The sequence below is a fragment of the Microtus pennsylvanicus genome, chromosome 5 (assembly GCF_037038515.1).
Source record: "Microtus pennsylvanicus isolate mMicPen1 chromosome 5, mMicPen1.hap1, whole genome shotgun sequence".
Classification (NCBI taxonomy): Eukaryota; Metazoa; Chordata; class Mammalia; order Rodentia; family Cricetidae; genus Microtus; species Microtus pennsylvanicus.
In genome coordinates, this window is record NC_134583.1 from 120976920 (window position 1) to 120993044 (window position 16125).

General features: G+C 47.2%; 1 protein-coding gene across 1 annotated transcript in view; it reads right to left on the reverse strand.

Annotated features, from left to right (window-relative positions):
• Positions 1–16125, reverse strand: part of Crtac1 (cartilage acidic protein 1) — a 145118-nt gene that overhangs the window by 118296 nt on the left and 10697 nt on the right. Inside the window, exon 2 of the mRNA XM_075974121.1 lies at positions 8390–8589. Coding sequence (XP_075830236.1) covers positions 8390–8589 — 200 coding nt within the window. The remainder of the gene's footprint in view (positions 1–8389; positions 8590–16125) is intronic.

The following is a 16125-nucleotide window of genomic DNA, read 5'->3' on the forward strand; positions in this document are numbered from 1 at the left end:
CCCTGGGGCTACCTATCCTCTGCCCCTCAGATGCTTCATGAGCCTCTGGAGGACCTCTGACCTCCAGGGGTGCCTGTAGCTCTTGGATGGTGATCTCCAGGGGTGCTATGTCTCATGAGTGACACTGGCTACTTGGGATCTTTCCCAGGTCCCAGTTCGAGTGCCCTGAGTGTGTTTGTCCCATTAAGGACAGTGAGTTCATTACTCCTGAATCCCTTCTCTGCCTCCAGCCAATTGGAGCACCAGGAACCAATCAGCGAGATAGGGTGAGGTAATCTGAGGGCCTTCAAGAAACAAAGTGGTTTTGGGGCTCCACAGGTAGGAAACCCCCAGAACCCACATAAAGGTGGAAGGGGAGAAACGACTCCAAAAGCTGTCCTCTGACCGCCATGGTGGCCGGGATGGTATGCATGCCCCTACCTCGAATAGTAAATAGTTTTTTAATTAAAAAAAAAAAGAAGTTCTTTCAAAACCATACATTCCCATGACAGGTACCTGACACTGATTTTGAGAGACGCATTTGTTGGAGAGATACATTCCTATTGTTGTGAAATTATAAAGATATCACTGTTAAAATTCTCTGAGGTAATGGCTGACACCTCTTTGAAAAATGATACCAAGCACTTGACCTTTTACCCACTGTATTTGGTTCCTGTGGCTGCTGTGACAAATGACCCCAAACCTAATGGCTTAAAGCAGAACAAATTATCTTACCATTGTGTGTATTAGACAGTCCATGTTGGTCTCACTGGGCCAAAATGAAGTGTTGGCAAGGCTGTTGCCTTCCAGGGATGTTCGGTGATGCTCCTTCACTTCCTGTTCCTCAGTAGCACCTATGTTCCTGGCTCTTGGCCTTTCCCTCTACCTCCAGGGCCGGGAAGGGAGGCCGAACCATTCCTACATGGGATTACTCTCACCTCCTCTTCTACCTCCCATTTTCCGGTTTAGAAACATTGTAATTACATGGGAGTAACTTCCCCATCTAAAGGTCATTAAGGTGATCACATCTGCAAAGAGCCTCTGCCATGCAAGAAAACATATTAATAGGTTCTGGGGTTTGGAGCACAGGTCTCTTCGGATGGCTGTTGCTCAGCCTTCTGTAACTCCTTCTGTCCTTTCTGCGGCTGTGCCTGGGGATAGAGGCCAGGGTCTTCTGATGGTTAACAGAGTCTGTCGTCTGTCCTTGTTTGTGGTTGCCCAGGCCTGCAGAGCAGGAGGCATGCATGAAGCAATGAGATATTTCTGGAAAGCCTGCCACACACTGCTGAAAGCTCTTCTTAGGGAAGTTAAGAATGGGGTAGAAAAGGCTCCTGCTCCAACAGGATCTTCTGGTATTCAGCAGCAGAGACCGACCAGGCTACACCACAGCTGAAGACTCAGCACCCGTGATCATTCTTCCGTGATATTGATGACAATGAGTCTCAGGGTTAAGGGTGACTCATTTAAAAAATACTTTTCTTTCCCCCTCAGGGGAGGTTTTAGAGAAAGTCCTCTTTGCTGTTTGAATTAGAAAGTATTGAAGTCCCTCTGCCTGGGTTTTAGCAGCAGCAGCTTCTGCTGGTGGAGAATAGCCTTTTTCTTTCTTGTAACTGTTAAATCTAAATTGATAAAGTTCAGATCCTGGGTGGTTGTACATGTAATAGGGGCTCGAAGAGCTGTTGAACTAAATAATCCCCAAGCTTACTTTTTGCTTACAGCCTACGAATAAATAGAGGAAGATCGAAACCAGAGGCAGTTTGGTGATAACCATTAAACCTTAAAACATACATTTCCATAAGCCAGCATTGTTGCTTCTTCTTGGTATCTGCCACAGAGAAAAGTTTGTGTATCACTGTAAGGATGATATGCAGTGTATCAATGCCTGTCATGGTTAGAGATGAAAAACAACTTGTAGCCCACTCGAAAAAAAAAAAAACCAAAACGAGGAAATGTAATGTACATCTGCACTTAACAACTTTTTAAAAGATACATGCATGTGTTTGAACATGTTACACAGTGAAAAACAAGTGTGACAATATGTATTACAGTGACTGCTCCCAAAATGATGTATGTGTTTTCATATATATGGAATTGATATAGTCTATCTATCCATCCATTTATAACACATTGATTACTATCTTGAAACAACCTAGAAACCATCGTTCCTCTGAGAGTAACTAGGATGGGCTTTGAGTAGGGGGCAAGGGTTGGAGAAGATGGATTTTATCTTTATCTATATTGTCTGATTTTCTTTGCAATGAAATACATTTAAGTGTAATTAAAAGAGAAACAAACTTTGCCTTAGAAAAAGAAACTGGGGACAGGTGGCAGCTCAGCTGATCAAATGCTTGCCACACAAGTACGAGGATCTGAGTTTGGGTTCTCGGAACCCACAGCAGCAGGGTCTGTAACTCCAGCTCCTGAGCAGGGGAGCACATAGATTCCTGGAGCTTACTGGCCAGTTGGCCTGGCCAAAACAGTGACAGCCAGATTCAGTGAAGACCTGGTCTCAAAACTAAATAAATAGGATGGGAACAATCAAAGAAGACACCTCATACGACCCCCTCAACTCTGCATGCTCACATCAGACATGTCCAAGTACACTCGAATGCAACGACACATACAAACAGTACACCACACACACATACACAGAAACCCAGTGGAGTGACGTAATGCTTTCAGATACCATCAAAACTGTTGACCAAATCTAGGAAAGTGTTGGTATTACTTTTGTGTGTATATACTAATGCTCATGTGTGTGCAAGTACATACGCATACGTGTCAGAATGTATTTGAGGTCAAAACAGTCTCCAGCATTCTCCTCAGGCAACATGCACCCTGTTTTTGAGACTGGGTCTCTCACTGGCCTAGAACCCAAAATGTAGGCTAGGTCGGTCCGTCAGTGAGCCCCAAAGATCTGCCTGTCTCTGCCTTCCCAGCTCTGGGCTCACGAGCATTTCCACAATGCCAGCACTTTTTGCCTGGGTTTTGGAAATCAGATGCAGAGCCTCATGCTTCAAGACAAGGACTTTACCAGTTGGCCTGCCTCCCCAGCCCTGAAATAGTATTATTAAAAAAAGGGGGGAATCGAAAGTTCAAACATGCTTATTCCTGTTTTGTTAAAAGCTTGTGTAGCTGTGTGTGCATCGGTATACATTTAGACATGCGTTTAAACACAGTACATAACTCTAAATGCATTTCTATGCACACGGAACCTATTATTTATGACAGCTGTCTATTCCTAGCATGCATATGTATGCACAGCAACCACACATATCTGCCTACCGTTATAATACCATGGTAAGTGCTGATTTGGTTAAATCATAGATGAATATCCCATTCTTTTTCATTGCTCCTATTATTTTTAATGGTATCTTCTATATGATCATGATTAATCAGGTAATTGAATACAGTTTGCCTTTTAAATAATTCAATTAGCTTTAGTAAATTAAAAAAGTTTCCTGACATAGTTGCAAAATTGAGAGGGGAAAAAAACAAAACGCGGCTTCACAATCTGCAGCATCCTTTAAATGAAATCCTCCCGAGTGTGAAGAACATGCTAAGGTTTTGCCAAATGAATGCTCTTTGTGTAGAAAAACTGATCTAAATCATGGTTTAAACTTTACAACCACCACAGTCTCGCCACTGGAGCCAACTCCTGCTGGAAACTGAGAGGGCAGAGGGGTTATCTCAGAGCTACAGGGATAGCCCTTACAGCGCTGCTGTTATAAGGGATTGCGCGGCACTGCCACCAACAGGAATCCCTCTCCAGACCCTGTGAGACTGGAGATTGGGTGTTTAGTTCCACTGAGAAAAGGGGAAGCCACTGGGCTTTCCATTTGCCCAGGGAACAGTCCCGAAGACCCTCAATGGTCCGTGCGTGTACTGCCTTCTCTGGGGGTGATCAAATTCTCCCCTCACCCGGCAGGGAGGCAGCTATCCGCAGACCTCAATCACGCACCTGCCGGTTAGCAGATAAGCCCTCCATATGCGCAGGCACTCGCCCAGCTGTGGCGGAGGAGCGGTGAGCCGCCCCTTCCCTCCCCCATCCCCGCAGAACAAAGGGCGGTCATTTTCTGCTCCTCCCAGAGTCAGAAGCACGCACACGCCTTCCATCACAATTAACTCGAGAATCCGAAACACAACACAAACCCACCCGCGACATGTGCAAAATCAATGCTGTCAATAGCCAGAACGAGGATACTGAAAAAGCAAAGCAAAACAAACCTATTCAAAGAGTAAATACTCAAAGTAACAGGGCTCTCTTCAGACACACAAGGTCAACAAATCCAAGGCAACTTCAAGTTCTAGATGCCTTATGGACCAAAGAGCTGGTCATTATCCCAGGGGTTGCAAAAGTAAACGCATCCAGGCATCAGCTCATAAAAAGATCTGTACGATAATGGGTGGGCCTGCCACCACCAGGACCCAGGTGCCCCAGGTAAAGGCATTCCAAGTCAATTTTTAGAAATACCAACTCCCGCAACAGGCTTCTTAAACAGAAAGCCTACAATCAGACAGAGCAGAAAGCAGAATGTAATACGGGTACAGGGCAGATGAAAGGGTAAGAGTCTAAATCAGAGCCGCTGCCAAGGAGTCAGCAGGATGAGAGGCAGGGCAAGGATCCTGGCTGCCTTTACGTGAAAGAATGGTGGCTTTGTGTCTTCAAGGCGGCCACGAAACAAAAGCGAAAGGAAATGGCCTATTAAGCTCTTCTGTGAGGGATTCAGATTAGTCAAATCGCTTCTGATTTAAGTGTCGGAGCTGGGCTGCAGAAGGATCAGATTCCCTTGGATGGCGCTTAGGCTCAGTACACGGAGAATCCACACTCAACAGGACTGGCCTTGTTGGGAGGCAAGAGGTGGACCAAATGACCTCTCAAGGTCCCGATTTAAATACGCCTGTGTAGTCAACTCTTGGTTATCCAGCCCAAAAGAGAAGACAATGACAAATCATCCTGAGCTGAAGATAATAAAAGTTGTATTTGCCTTTGGAATGGATGTGGGTACTTAAATTAGAATGTGTCTTTCTGATGCTCCAAGAATTCACAATTCTTTGCAACAGCCACAAAGAAGCCCTGACCTGGAGCTGGGAGGGTGCCCGATTTCTCCATTTTTACTTTTCCTATTCCTCCTGTGAGTCTTTTTCCTTTGGGTGAGCAACAGATAAGTCTTTCAGAATGGCACACAGAAGCTCCGGCTAGGCAGTAGCTGCCTGGGAGAGAGGCAGAGAGTGAGGGGCCTAGACTGTATGATCCAGGCCTTGTTTCCAAAGGGTAATTCCCTCAGCCTACCGGATCCAGGCCTGTGGCAAGCTGGACATGGCGTATCACCTACTCTACAATGACTATTAGTGACAGCCCTAGTTTCTCAGCCTTAGAAGACACAAAAGCGAAGTTCTTGAGCTCAGCGGAAGAAACAAGGTCTTGGGAAGAGGAAGATGAAATGTACAGTCATTGCTCAGAGGGAAGACGCTGGATGCTCAGGAAATGCAGGGGCAACTCCCTGCACATGGAAGGATGTGTGGAATGGAGATGCCGAGAAGCCATATTTAAGCTGGGGCTTGGGGATGCAACCCAGTGGGTGTATGGTGGCACGGGCGCTACCTTTGACCTAGTAAAGACAGAGACACTGATATCTGTACCATCACACTTTTTCCCCTTTCCAGACCGTGTCAGGATGAGCCTGGGGGCAAAAGTCTTCCTGTTACCTGCTGGTTTTGCAGTGTGCAGGCTGGACTACTGTGTCAGCATGCCTCCAAGAGAGGGGCCAGAGAAGAGGCAGAATGAAAGGAAGCCAGAGAGGCCCTTGCACCTGTCCCGGTGGAGTGCCTTGCTCTTCAAGGCATATTTCATCCCCCCGTGGGGACCACAGGAGGACAACAAAGGTCTCCTGAAGTGACCATGCAGAGCGGGTACAGGGCGGAGGGAACATGGGACAGATATGGGGGACATGAGATACTGAGGCCAGAGACAACCTCTCTGTGGAGACAGTGAGAAACTTCCTATCCGTGGAGCCTGGCAGCACTTATCAGGAGTCCCCAAAGGGGAAAGGAGGGCGAGGAGACTTTCTGTTCACAGTGCGGGCCTTAATATGTTCTTTCCCATATTAACTTGTAAGACTGCGAGCTCACACCAGGGTCTTATTTGAACAGAGAGCATGCCCATGATGCTTAGGGGTGGGGAGGGTCAGGAGGCTGTTCTCCGGCATTCTCTGTCATCTGGCCCCAGGGTCCATAGGCTCACCCGTCAGGAGTCAACCAGAGCATCTCAGGCCAGCACGGGGCTCTGGGGATTACACTGGGTGTGGCTCAGCTTCTCCCTCCTTCAGCTTCAGGGGACAATGGGGCGTTGCAGGCGGGGCACAGGTGAGCCACAGGGCTCCCCACCTCACCACGGGAGAAGAGAAGCCCTGGGGCCCTCCGTATTTGCACTGTTCTATCATTTTCTGCTCTTTAAGCAGAACTGAGCTGCCTGCTTGAAATGCGACTGTTTGATCAGAATTAGAAATTCAGTTCCCCGAACTGGGCATGACGGGGCATGTCTGTCAGCCCAGTACCAAGGTATTGCAGGCTTTGGGCCAGTCCAGGGTACACAGTAAAACACTGTGTCTGAAAAAGGTGGGAAAGATGGAATTCAGTTCTCTGACCAAATTGGCCATACTTCAAGTCTTCATTGTCACATGTGCCTAATAAACACCACACTGGGAAACACCACCTAGCAAGCATCCAGAAGGTCTAGCACTGAGTGGCTCACATCTTCTCGGGGAAGAAAAAAAAATGAATGAGAAAAAAAATTCCCTTTAAAACTAACTTTTCTATGTATCTTCATCGCCGACCCTGAGCTCGGTCCCGGTAGGTGGGTAGGGTAGCGGTCAGTGCCTCTATTTTACAGATGAAGAGCAAAGAGTTGGAGCACAAAAATTGGCAGCTCTTGGGTTGAATATGGCGAAACCTAAAACCAGCTCTTCACTGTGAGTTGTGACATACATGCCTGTAATCCTAGCACTGGGGAGGTGGAGGTAAGAGGAGCTAAGGGCTAGCCTCGGCTACATAGCAAGTTCAAGACTAGCCTGGAATACTTGAGACCCTTTCACAAAATGTTTAAACCCAATGGTCTGTCTCTAAGACCCACACTTTTTACTGATGAATATGACGGCTACAAATACCATCACCCATTAGGTACTTTGTTCTACGTTACCAAAAAAAAAAAAGCTCAGACCTCCTAGAACTAGGCAGAAGCCCCTGCAATGCTTTTATTACTGGCTGATGTTTGATGAAGTGACGACTGAGCTTTGTATGGTATAGCTTGTTAACTCTAGGATACCTTAGGATTCAAATCCTGACCCATCCATTTAACTGTTTATTTACGCCACACAAAGAAAGCTAATTATTGTCTTTTGTTTGATTTTCTGAGGCAGAGTCTCTAGTGCTCCTCAAGTGCTGGAATCCCAGATGTGTACCACCAATATGTGGCGGGGGTGGGGGGTGGGGACTGAACCCCGAGTGTCATGCACGGTGGACAAGCATCTCCAGCTAAGCTCCCTTCCCTACTTCCCACCTTTTCAGTTCTTCGCCTCTGAAGGGGGATGCTAGTGTTGTCGGGAGCATAAAGGAGATGAATGTGAAATACGATGTATAGAGCCTGGCACACATTGATGCTCCATAAATAACAATTATCCATGGTGATTGGCAGAACTTACAACGCACTATCATGTGCAATGGCCGAGCAAGGCTTCAGGACAAGTCATTACAGCGATCCCTCCCTTCCAGGAGATGTATGGGAATCTCAAGGTCATGCAACTAGAAAGCTGTACACCTAGGGCACCATCTCAAGCCATCTGAAGTCTCTGCTTCTCTAGCGACAACACAATGTTCTTTTTTCGGAGGAGGAGGAGAAGGAGGAACAAGAACAGCAGAACGCAGCATGCCTAGCCAGGGGAGGCTTCACTGTCCCTCTTGATTTTCAGCTTCACTCTTCTCTGAAATGGGTAATTAACGTTTCCTTAGGCTTATGTAAAGTGCCGTGGGAGTCAGTGAGCATGCAGCAACCCCTTCTACGGACTAACACTTTTATGTCCTGCCCGTGTAGAACCTCGCTGGGGAGGAAGTAATACCGGCATGACCAAGGAGGCTGATATGTGATAAGAAGCCGTCTTGAAAAGCCTGCAGATTCTATGGCTTTCTTCAAAGCTGCCATGTGTCTCAAGCCCCTGCTGTAGCAAAGGGCAAAGCCATGGCACCCCAGAACTGCAGCTCAGCCCACCAGGCTGGTGCTGACCACAAAGGACAGCAGAGCCCAATGAGAACAGGCATTGGTCACTGCACGGTGTTTTGCAGTTACTGTCACGCAACTGTATCACAGCAAAAGCTGATTAATATATCTGTCAAACCCAGGGTGGGAGGCACTTACCCTGCCACGACGATCTCGAAGTCCCCATCGTGGTCCACATCCGTCACTGCCACCCCGTAGTTGAGCTGGGTGGGGTTGCTGTCATAGTCTGGGGGCAGAACGGAGTTGGTGACTGCAGTGAACATGGGCTCAGCCCTCTGGGATCCCCCAGCAAGAGGCAGAAGCCACAGTGGCAGCAGGAGCAAAGACATCCTGAGCATCTGAAAGCAAAAGTTACAAACTTTACTGAAAGGTTCCAGAGCCGAGCAGCCAGGCGAATTCAGCCCCAGGGAGGCCGTGGGGGCATTCTCCCCTACCTCCGTGACTGTAGGGCCTCTGGGTTTTAGGAACGCCACCTCTGCTATCCTGTGTAAAACTACAACCTGCGTCTGCCCCAGTGGGGCCCTGGGTTTTCTCCTCTTCTGCAGCACTTACCACTGCACTACACGCAACAGGATTTACTATGCGTCACACTTAGTTAATGCTGGCTGCCCTCTGCTGCAGTACAAGATCCACTTTGGCATGGATATTTGTTTTATTTATCTGACATGCACCAAGCTAAGGACAAGGTGCAATGAGCAGCCTGTACGTATTTGAGGAAGGGATGAAGGAAAGAGAGAAGGAAGGATCTCCGATACTCTGGGAGGATAAAGAAGAGATCTCAATGCAGAGGTGGGGGCAAGACCCCCACAGGTTGCTGGACCTAGAGTAACAACAGAGGTGGTGAAGGATGACTCTCTTGTGGGACATACCCCAGAGATAGTCTGGCAGGTTCCCCAAGCCGAGATTCCTCCCAAGGGCTGGTGGTCACTGCCTCCAGACGAAGAGGCAGTGAAGGGATGCATTCCAGCGAGGTCTGGCGGGTAGCACATCATTCACTTGGAGAAATTAAACCATTGCATGCTTGTTTTATTATAAATTAATTATGTATAATGCATTGTATAATTCATTATAATATCTCTAACATAACTCAGGGTGTTGCCAAGCTGCCTGGGGCCATGGGAGCCAGTGGCACTCACCCAGAAGACAGCCGAGAATGGCCGGGGCGGTAGAAGAACCCCACCTGCTCTGAGCTAGAGCAGAAGGCATTTTGAATGCTGGAGATAGCACCGCTCTAAGTCTCTGCCGTAGGCAGAGCACTGGACCTCACAGAATGTCCCAGAGACTCTCTTGGAATTCCAGAAAGCCTGTGCAGGTCTAACCCACTAGGAAAGCGCTACCCTCCTGCCTTCAGAAGGCAGCAAAGCTCTTCCTGCTAGAACTTGGCTGCTTGTTTGTCAGCGCATCTGGCAGCAGCGAACAAGGCTGAGCCGGACTGACATCTTAATGAGGGAAGAGCAAAGGAGATCTGAAGACTGTCTCCCCGTATGGAGACAGATGCTCCTGCCAGCAAATGAGCTTGTGCTCCGGGTCAAGGGCCCAGAGGCCAAAACGGGGGGTCCAAGCAATGCCTTTAGATCCAAACAAAATCCAAAACCTCCCTGATGTCTTGCTGTAGAGAAATGCAAGGGCAGAGTTCCATTGCAGGGCAGAAACTATGTAGGATCCATCCTTAAAGGAGGTGCTTGTAGTGTGTTCAAAGTGCATGAGTTCAAAGTCATGGTATCAAAGGCGGTCATTCCAAATTAAGAGTACTCTAGCTAAGACAGTGTCTTTCTACCGGGATGTCAACTCACTAAAGACAACACATTATCACAGTTCTTCAACGTTGCAGGAGATTTGGTTGGAGAAGGAAACCCACAGCCATCTTTATAAGTAGCCATGGGGTAGATAAAGAGTATTTAATAGGCAGGGTGGACATAATGAAATGTAGCATGGGCCTGAAGGTTACTGGACTTTTATTTTATTTTATTTTATTGATAGTATGACCTCTATTGAAGAGACAATAGTGAGCTCCAACTTGAAAACCAAACCAGCCTTTTTCTTTTGGGTCACCAGCCATCTCCCAAATCATGACACACAGACTTATTATAAATTTCGAATGCTTGATCTTAGCTTGGCTCTTATTTTAATCTGTTTCTCTTTATCTATGTTTTGCCTTGGGGCTTTTTACCTATCTCTCTCTCTCTCTCTTCCTCTTTCTTTCTTTCTTTCTTTCTTTCTTTCTTTCTTTCTTTCTTTCTTTCTTTCCTTCTTTCTTTCTATCTTACTCCCCTGCTGTTTCTATGTCTGGCTGGCAGCTGCCTGGCTGCTGGCCCTAGGTGGGTCCCTCTCTTTTTCCCTCGTTCTCTCCGCCTCTCTTATTGAGCCTAGATTTCTCCTCCTATTTGTTCTCTCTTCCCACCAGACCCGCCTATCCCTCTCTCTGCCTCCCTAGTGGCCATTCAGTTTTTTATTCGACCAATCAGGTACCTTAAGCAGGCAAGGTGAAAGAGCAACACATCTTTCATAATTAAACAAATGCATCATAAACAAATGTAACACACCTTTGCATGGCTAAAGAAATATGCCACAGCATAAACAAACAAATGTAACACATCTTTACATAGTTAAAACAATTTCCACAACAAAAGATATATCTAGTTGGATTGGCAGTGGCTGGGTTGAGCTTACAACTCCTGCAAGGAGAGTTGCCTTCTAGAAGCCCTTCAGTTCCTCTCAGGCTTTACAGCTGTAATTTGGATCACACAGCAGGGATCAGACCCTAGGAGGGCAATGGGTTGATTGACCTCAGCATTGGAGATCTTTTTTTTTTTTTTTTGGTTTTTGTAGACCAGGCTGGTCTCGAACTCACAGAGATCCTTCTGCCTCTGCCTCCCAAGTGCTGGGATTAAAGGCGTGTGCCACCACCGCCAGGCTAGCATTGGAGATCTTGACAAGTTCCAGTATCACAGGTTCCAGCTCTCTCCTTTGAAGTGCAGGTTTTGGAAGAGACCTCTAAGGAGCCTTTTTGGCTCCAAAATTCTATGATGGGCGAAAAGAATATTTTTAAAGGAGATATTCAGAAGCCTCCGCCCCATGTCCTACAACTGCTTCTGCAAACCTTGTATCAGTCTGCATGGCTCCTTCCCAAGGACATTAAACCCACTTTAAAGAAAACAGCTATTTTTATATCCTCCAGTATTTCCCTCCAGGGTGGAGAGGAGTAGACCATTGATAACATAGATCCCAAATTTTCTGAGCAGAGTGGACCAGTGAGTGGATCACTTCACGTAGAGGGATATGCTGGAGAGCCAGGCTTAGAGTTTGTGTCCTTTGGTTTAATTCCTCTGCCATTCCAAAGGTACCCCATACAGCCACCACTGGGGTGCTCAGAACCAGCTTTGGGAAGTGAGGTGGTTAAGTACTGGTGGATCAGCAAACAGTGGTAGCTATTGAAGAACTATAGCAACTAACTTTTCTCAGGACTTGGATGGAGGCTGCCATGCTCCTCTAGATGCTGGCTCCTCAGAGGAGTTCAGAGCAGCAGAAGGATCACTTAGGAGTCTATTAGAAATGCAGAATGTTGGGTCCCACCCCAGACTTAATGAATCAGAATATCTATTCTAACAAGATTTAGGGTGATTTGCATGTATGTTAAAATTTAAGGAACATTGCACAATCTTGGCTATATTGAAATCACTTGGGGAGCTTTAGAAAATCTCCGCGCCTGACAACGATTTCTTAGATAAGACACCAGGAGCACAGAAGACAAAAGGAAAATTAGATAAGATGGGTTATATCAAAATTAGAAACTTCTGTATGTCAAAGAACATCACCCAAAGAATGAAAAGTCAACCACAGAGGAAGTGTAAATATTTGCCAATCATACACATCTGATAAGATATTGATAGCCATAGTATATCAATAAAACACGCCTATAACACAGTAACAAAAAGAAAGAAAGAAAAAGAAAAACCCTGATTCAAAGTGGATACAGGACCTGGACAGACACTTCTCAGAGATATGCACATGGCCAACAAAAGCATGAAACTCCACTAATTATATAGCAAATGTCGATCAAAACCACAATGACATACTTCACTCTTACTGGGACAACTACAGCAATAATAAAATTCCATAAGATAACAGACGATGGTGAGGATGTGGAGGGCCTGGGACCCTGTGCATTGCTGGCATGAGGGGAATGGAACAGTGGTGTTAGAAGACAGTATGGTGGCTCCTCAAAAACCTCATGATAGAATGATTTAGAAATTCCACTTCTGACTGTGTACCCCCAAACTTAAAGAAGAAAGATTTTTAAAAACTTGTTTGCATTTATTTTATGCTGGGCTATCTTTTTCTTCTGTGCACCCCTCTTCTGACTTAGCAACAATTCGTTCCTTTTCTGTGAGAACAGTCTCCGTGTGGCAGGGAGCTCATGCATGGGCTAACGAGTTCAAGAGGTCTGGTGGCCCGCCTTGGGTGCTCTGTTCACCCAGACATGTTGAATGGCTACAGAATCCACATCTAACCTCTCAAATTCGCCATTTTTAAGCCTGTGCAGCAGAACTCAGATCTCTTTTTCGGGCCATCAGCCTTGTCCATAGTCACCGTGTGGCCGGGCATACCAACTTCACCATTGAAGCTCTGGATGATCCTCACTGTTTGTGTAGAGTGTCTTTCAGATGCTTGATGACTTTGGGATATACGCACATCCTGATTCAAGTCTGGGCAGTTTAACAGGTGTCCCTAAACAGAACACAAAGATGTGGACCTCTCGATGTGTATGACTTTGTGGCGTTATCTGCACCAAGGGAGTAATGAACTCCTTTCACAGGTCACCTGAGGCTGCTTAGTAGAAGAGTGAGAGCAAGGGATTCTGGGAGAACTCAGGAGACATAGATATCTGCGTATCTAGGTACATAGCAGCAGTAGTAATCCCAACAGTCAAAAGATGAGAGCCACCCAAGTGTCTGTGGACATATAAAGAAGACATGGCACATACCAACAGTAGGATGTTATTCAGCAAGGCAGTTCTGGCGCATGCTACAGTGTGGATAAACCCTGAAGATATTTTAGCAGGTAAAGTAAGTAAGTCGTAGGAGGACAAACTGTGAGATTCCATTTGTTTGAGGGACCAGGAGGAGCTGGACACATGACAGAAGGTAGATGCCGTGGAGAAGAAGCAGGGGGAACTAGTGTTTGATGACGATAGAGTTTCGGAGGACGAAAGGGTTCTTTCTGCAGAGGGACGGTGTGATAGCAGGGCAACACCTTGAGGGGCCTCTGCGCCACTGACCTGGATTTTTGGTTGTGAATAAATGGTGAATTTTATGTCCTGGATATTTTATCACAGGTTAGGAAGTGAAGATGCATGAATCTTATCTCGAGACCTTCTGACTTAATTGGCCTAGGATGGAACCTGGGCATAAGAGTTTTAGAAGTTACCATGTGAATTTAATAAGCTGGAAAGTTTGAGAAACACTGCTCCACATTAGTGCTTCATCTCTCTGTCTTTAAAGTGTCCACGAATCAGCTTGTTAACATGCAGACTCTGGCTCAATAACTCTGCCACAGTACCCGAGATTCTGTATTTCTAACAGGCTCCCCAGCGGCTTCTATGACGCTGGTCTATAAACCACACATTGAATAACAAGGTTCTATGCCGCGGCTCTCAGAGTGGTGAAACCAAGCAATGTACTCCACTGAAGGTCTGGGCTTGATTCAAGAACCTTCTCCTTTGCCTAGATCTGAGGAGTAAAATCTACCACAGGGCAATACAATCCCCAGGACGACCCGGGCTCAGTTCATCTGTATGTAGACAAGGCATCAGCTGTCTTTACTCATGGTAAAATTACATAACTGGTCGGAAGCAAGAAGGATCTCAACTCTGATGTCTGCACAGAGGTAAGAAGAGGGGAAGGGGTCAGGTCAAGGAGACGAGAGGCAGATGCCATCGAAGGGCAGAACCCAGAGAAAATGGGGGTTGGGAAGGTAGAGACTTGTGCCAATGAGCTCCCATCACAGGAGGTGTGTTATTACTATTATTAAGCGAAGGAAAGGAGGAAGGAATACATTCGCGTGGTAAGATGTATCCACAGCAGAAACGGCTTGCAGCTTGTCACAGGTGTCTAAAAGCTGTTCTTCCTCCAAAGCAGCGCTTCTCAAACTTCAATGTGCTTGACAATCACCAGAGTCCATGCTGGGGCAGGCTCTGGACCAGGCGGTCTGCATGTTTGATGAGACAATGTCCAAGCCCCTGGCCTACAGACTTCACCTCCAGCAGCAGGGCTCCCAGCCAGTGATGCCCAACCCTGCTGCCCCTGGGAACACTGTGCAGAGACGTGTGCTGCTCGGTGTGATTTCACTGGTCTAGGGTCACGTCTGGATGCTCTGCCTTTTTAGGACCTGTCCGGCTGATGCCGACGGGCAGTCCGGGATGAGAAGCGCTGCCCCAGACTCACGGTCCCTTGGTGAGAGTGCTCACTGCCACCTGATTTGAAGTGAAAAATGTTTCTCCTCCTGAAATTCATCATTGGCTTGCTGAAGTATGTGAAGAAAATCCATTTAGCTGAAGAGTGTCAATGGAGGTAGAAGATATGAAGTTTGTGGAAGAAAGCAGAACAGGCTGATCCTGCCTGAGGGAGAAGGGTGGGGGGGCCAGAGTGACCTCATGTTGGATACAGCTTGCTCAGGAGTCTCCTGTCACACTACTGGGAACTCTGAATCCTTTGGGGGAAACGTAGATAAGTAAAAGCAGATCAGAAATTGGGTTAAGAAGGGTGTTTTTGTTTTCTTAGGTGCTTGGATATCGACCATCTGCTAGGCCTTGTTCCGGTACTGTGCCTGGTACTCACCAGCGGGAGCAGTACTCAGATGGGGCCCAGGGCACTGCAGAGTATTACTGTACACAATACTAGTACTCTAGTACACAGCAGACAGTACATCTGCTAGAGATGTATGAGTTCCTCGAACCAAAGATGAACAAGACCCAGTTCTTTCCCCCAGGGAGCTCGGCAAACAGGCAGTGAATGAAGTATGCCGTCTGGTGTCAAGGCCATCTGCGGCTCTCCAGGGGCAGAGCCGATCAGAGGAGGAGCTGAATTCAAAGGCAGGGCAAACTTTGGCAGAGGGGTACTGGGCCAGAGTGCATGGTGTCTTGGCAGAGAAGAGCAGTTCTGCACGGTGGTTGTGGGATAAAGACAAGAAAGGTTAGTCAGACGGTGGTGGCCCATGCCTTTAATCCCAGCACTCGGGACAGAGGCAGGCAGACTCTGTGAGTTTGTGAGTTCGAGGTCAGCCTGGTCTACAGGAGCTGGTTCCAGGATAGGCTCAAAGCTACAGCAAAACCCTGTCTCGAAAACCAAAAAAGAAAAGAAAAGAAAGGTCTCCCGTGAGGACCCCAAGGGTGCCTGGGTTGTGTTTGGGGCTCTGGGAAGAATAGCATCACCAGAATAACTTCCTTAAAATGCTCCATAAGCGAACTTTTCAACAGTCCTCAGCGAGATGGAGAGAGGGAAACAAAGCTCATAGTCAGCGACCCGGATCTGGACGCGGAGCCCAGCACAGACCAGCTAGACCTTGGCGTGTTCTTCCAACTTGCTGACCTTGGATGTCCTTGTCTGTAATGTGGGGTCACCTGATCCACGGTGATGAAAGGTTAAGTGAGCCACAGGGGAGGTCTGGCAGGGGGCCAGGTGGAGAGCAGCTTGGTGGCCCACAGTAAAGGTGGGGAGTCTTCAGACGCTGGCTCTCGGTCACAGGCAGAGAAATCAGTTTTCTCAGTTTTCTGTGGCCTCGGGACTTTCCTGAATTGGGTCTGAAAACTGGTATCTAAGCAACCTGGCTTCTCTGCAGTGGGGTCAGGCAGCTGTGGGAGAGGCTTCCAAGGGCAA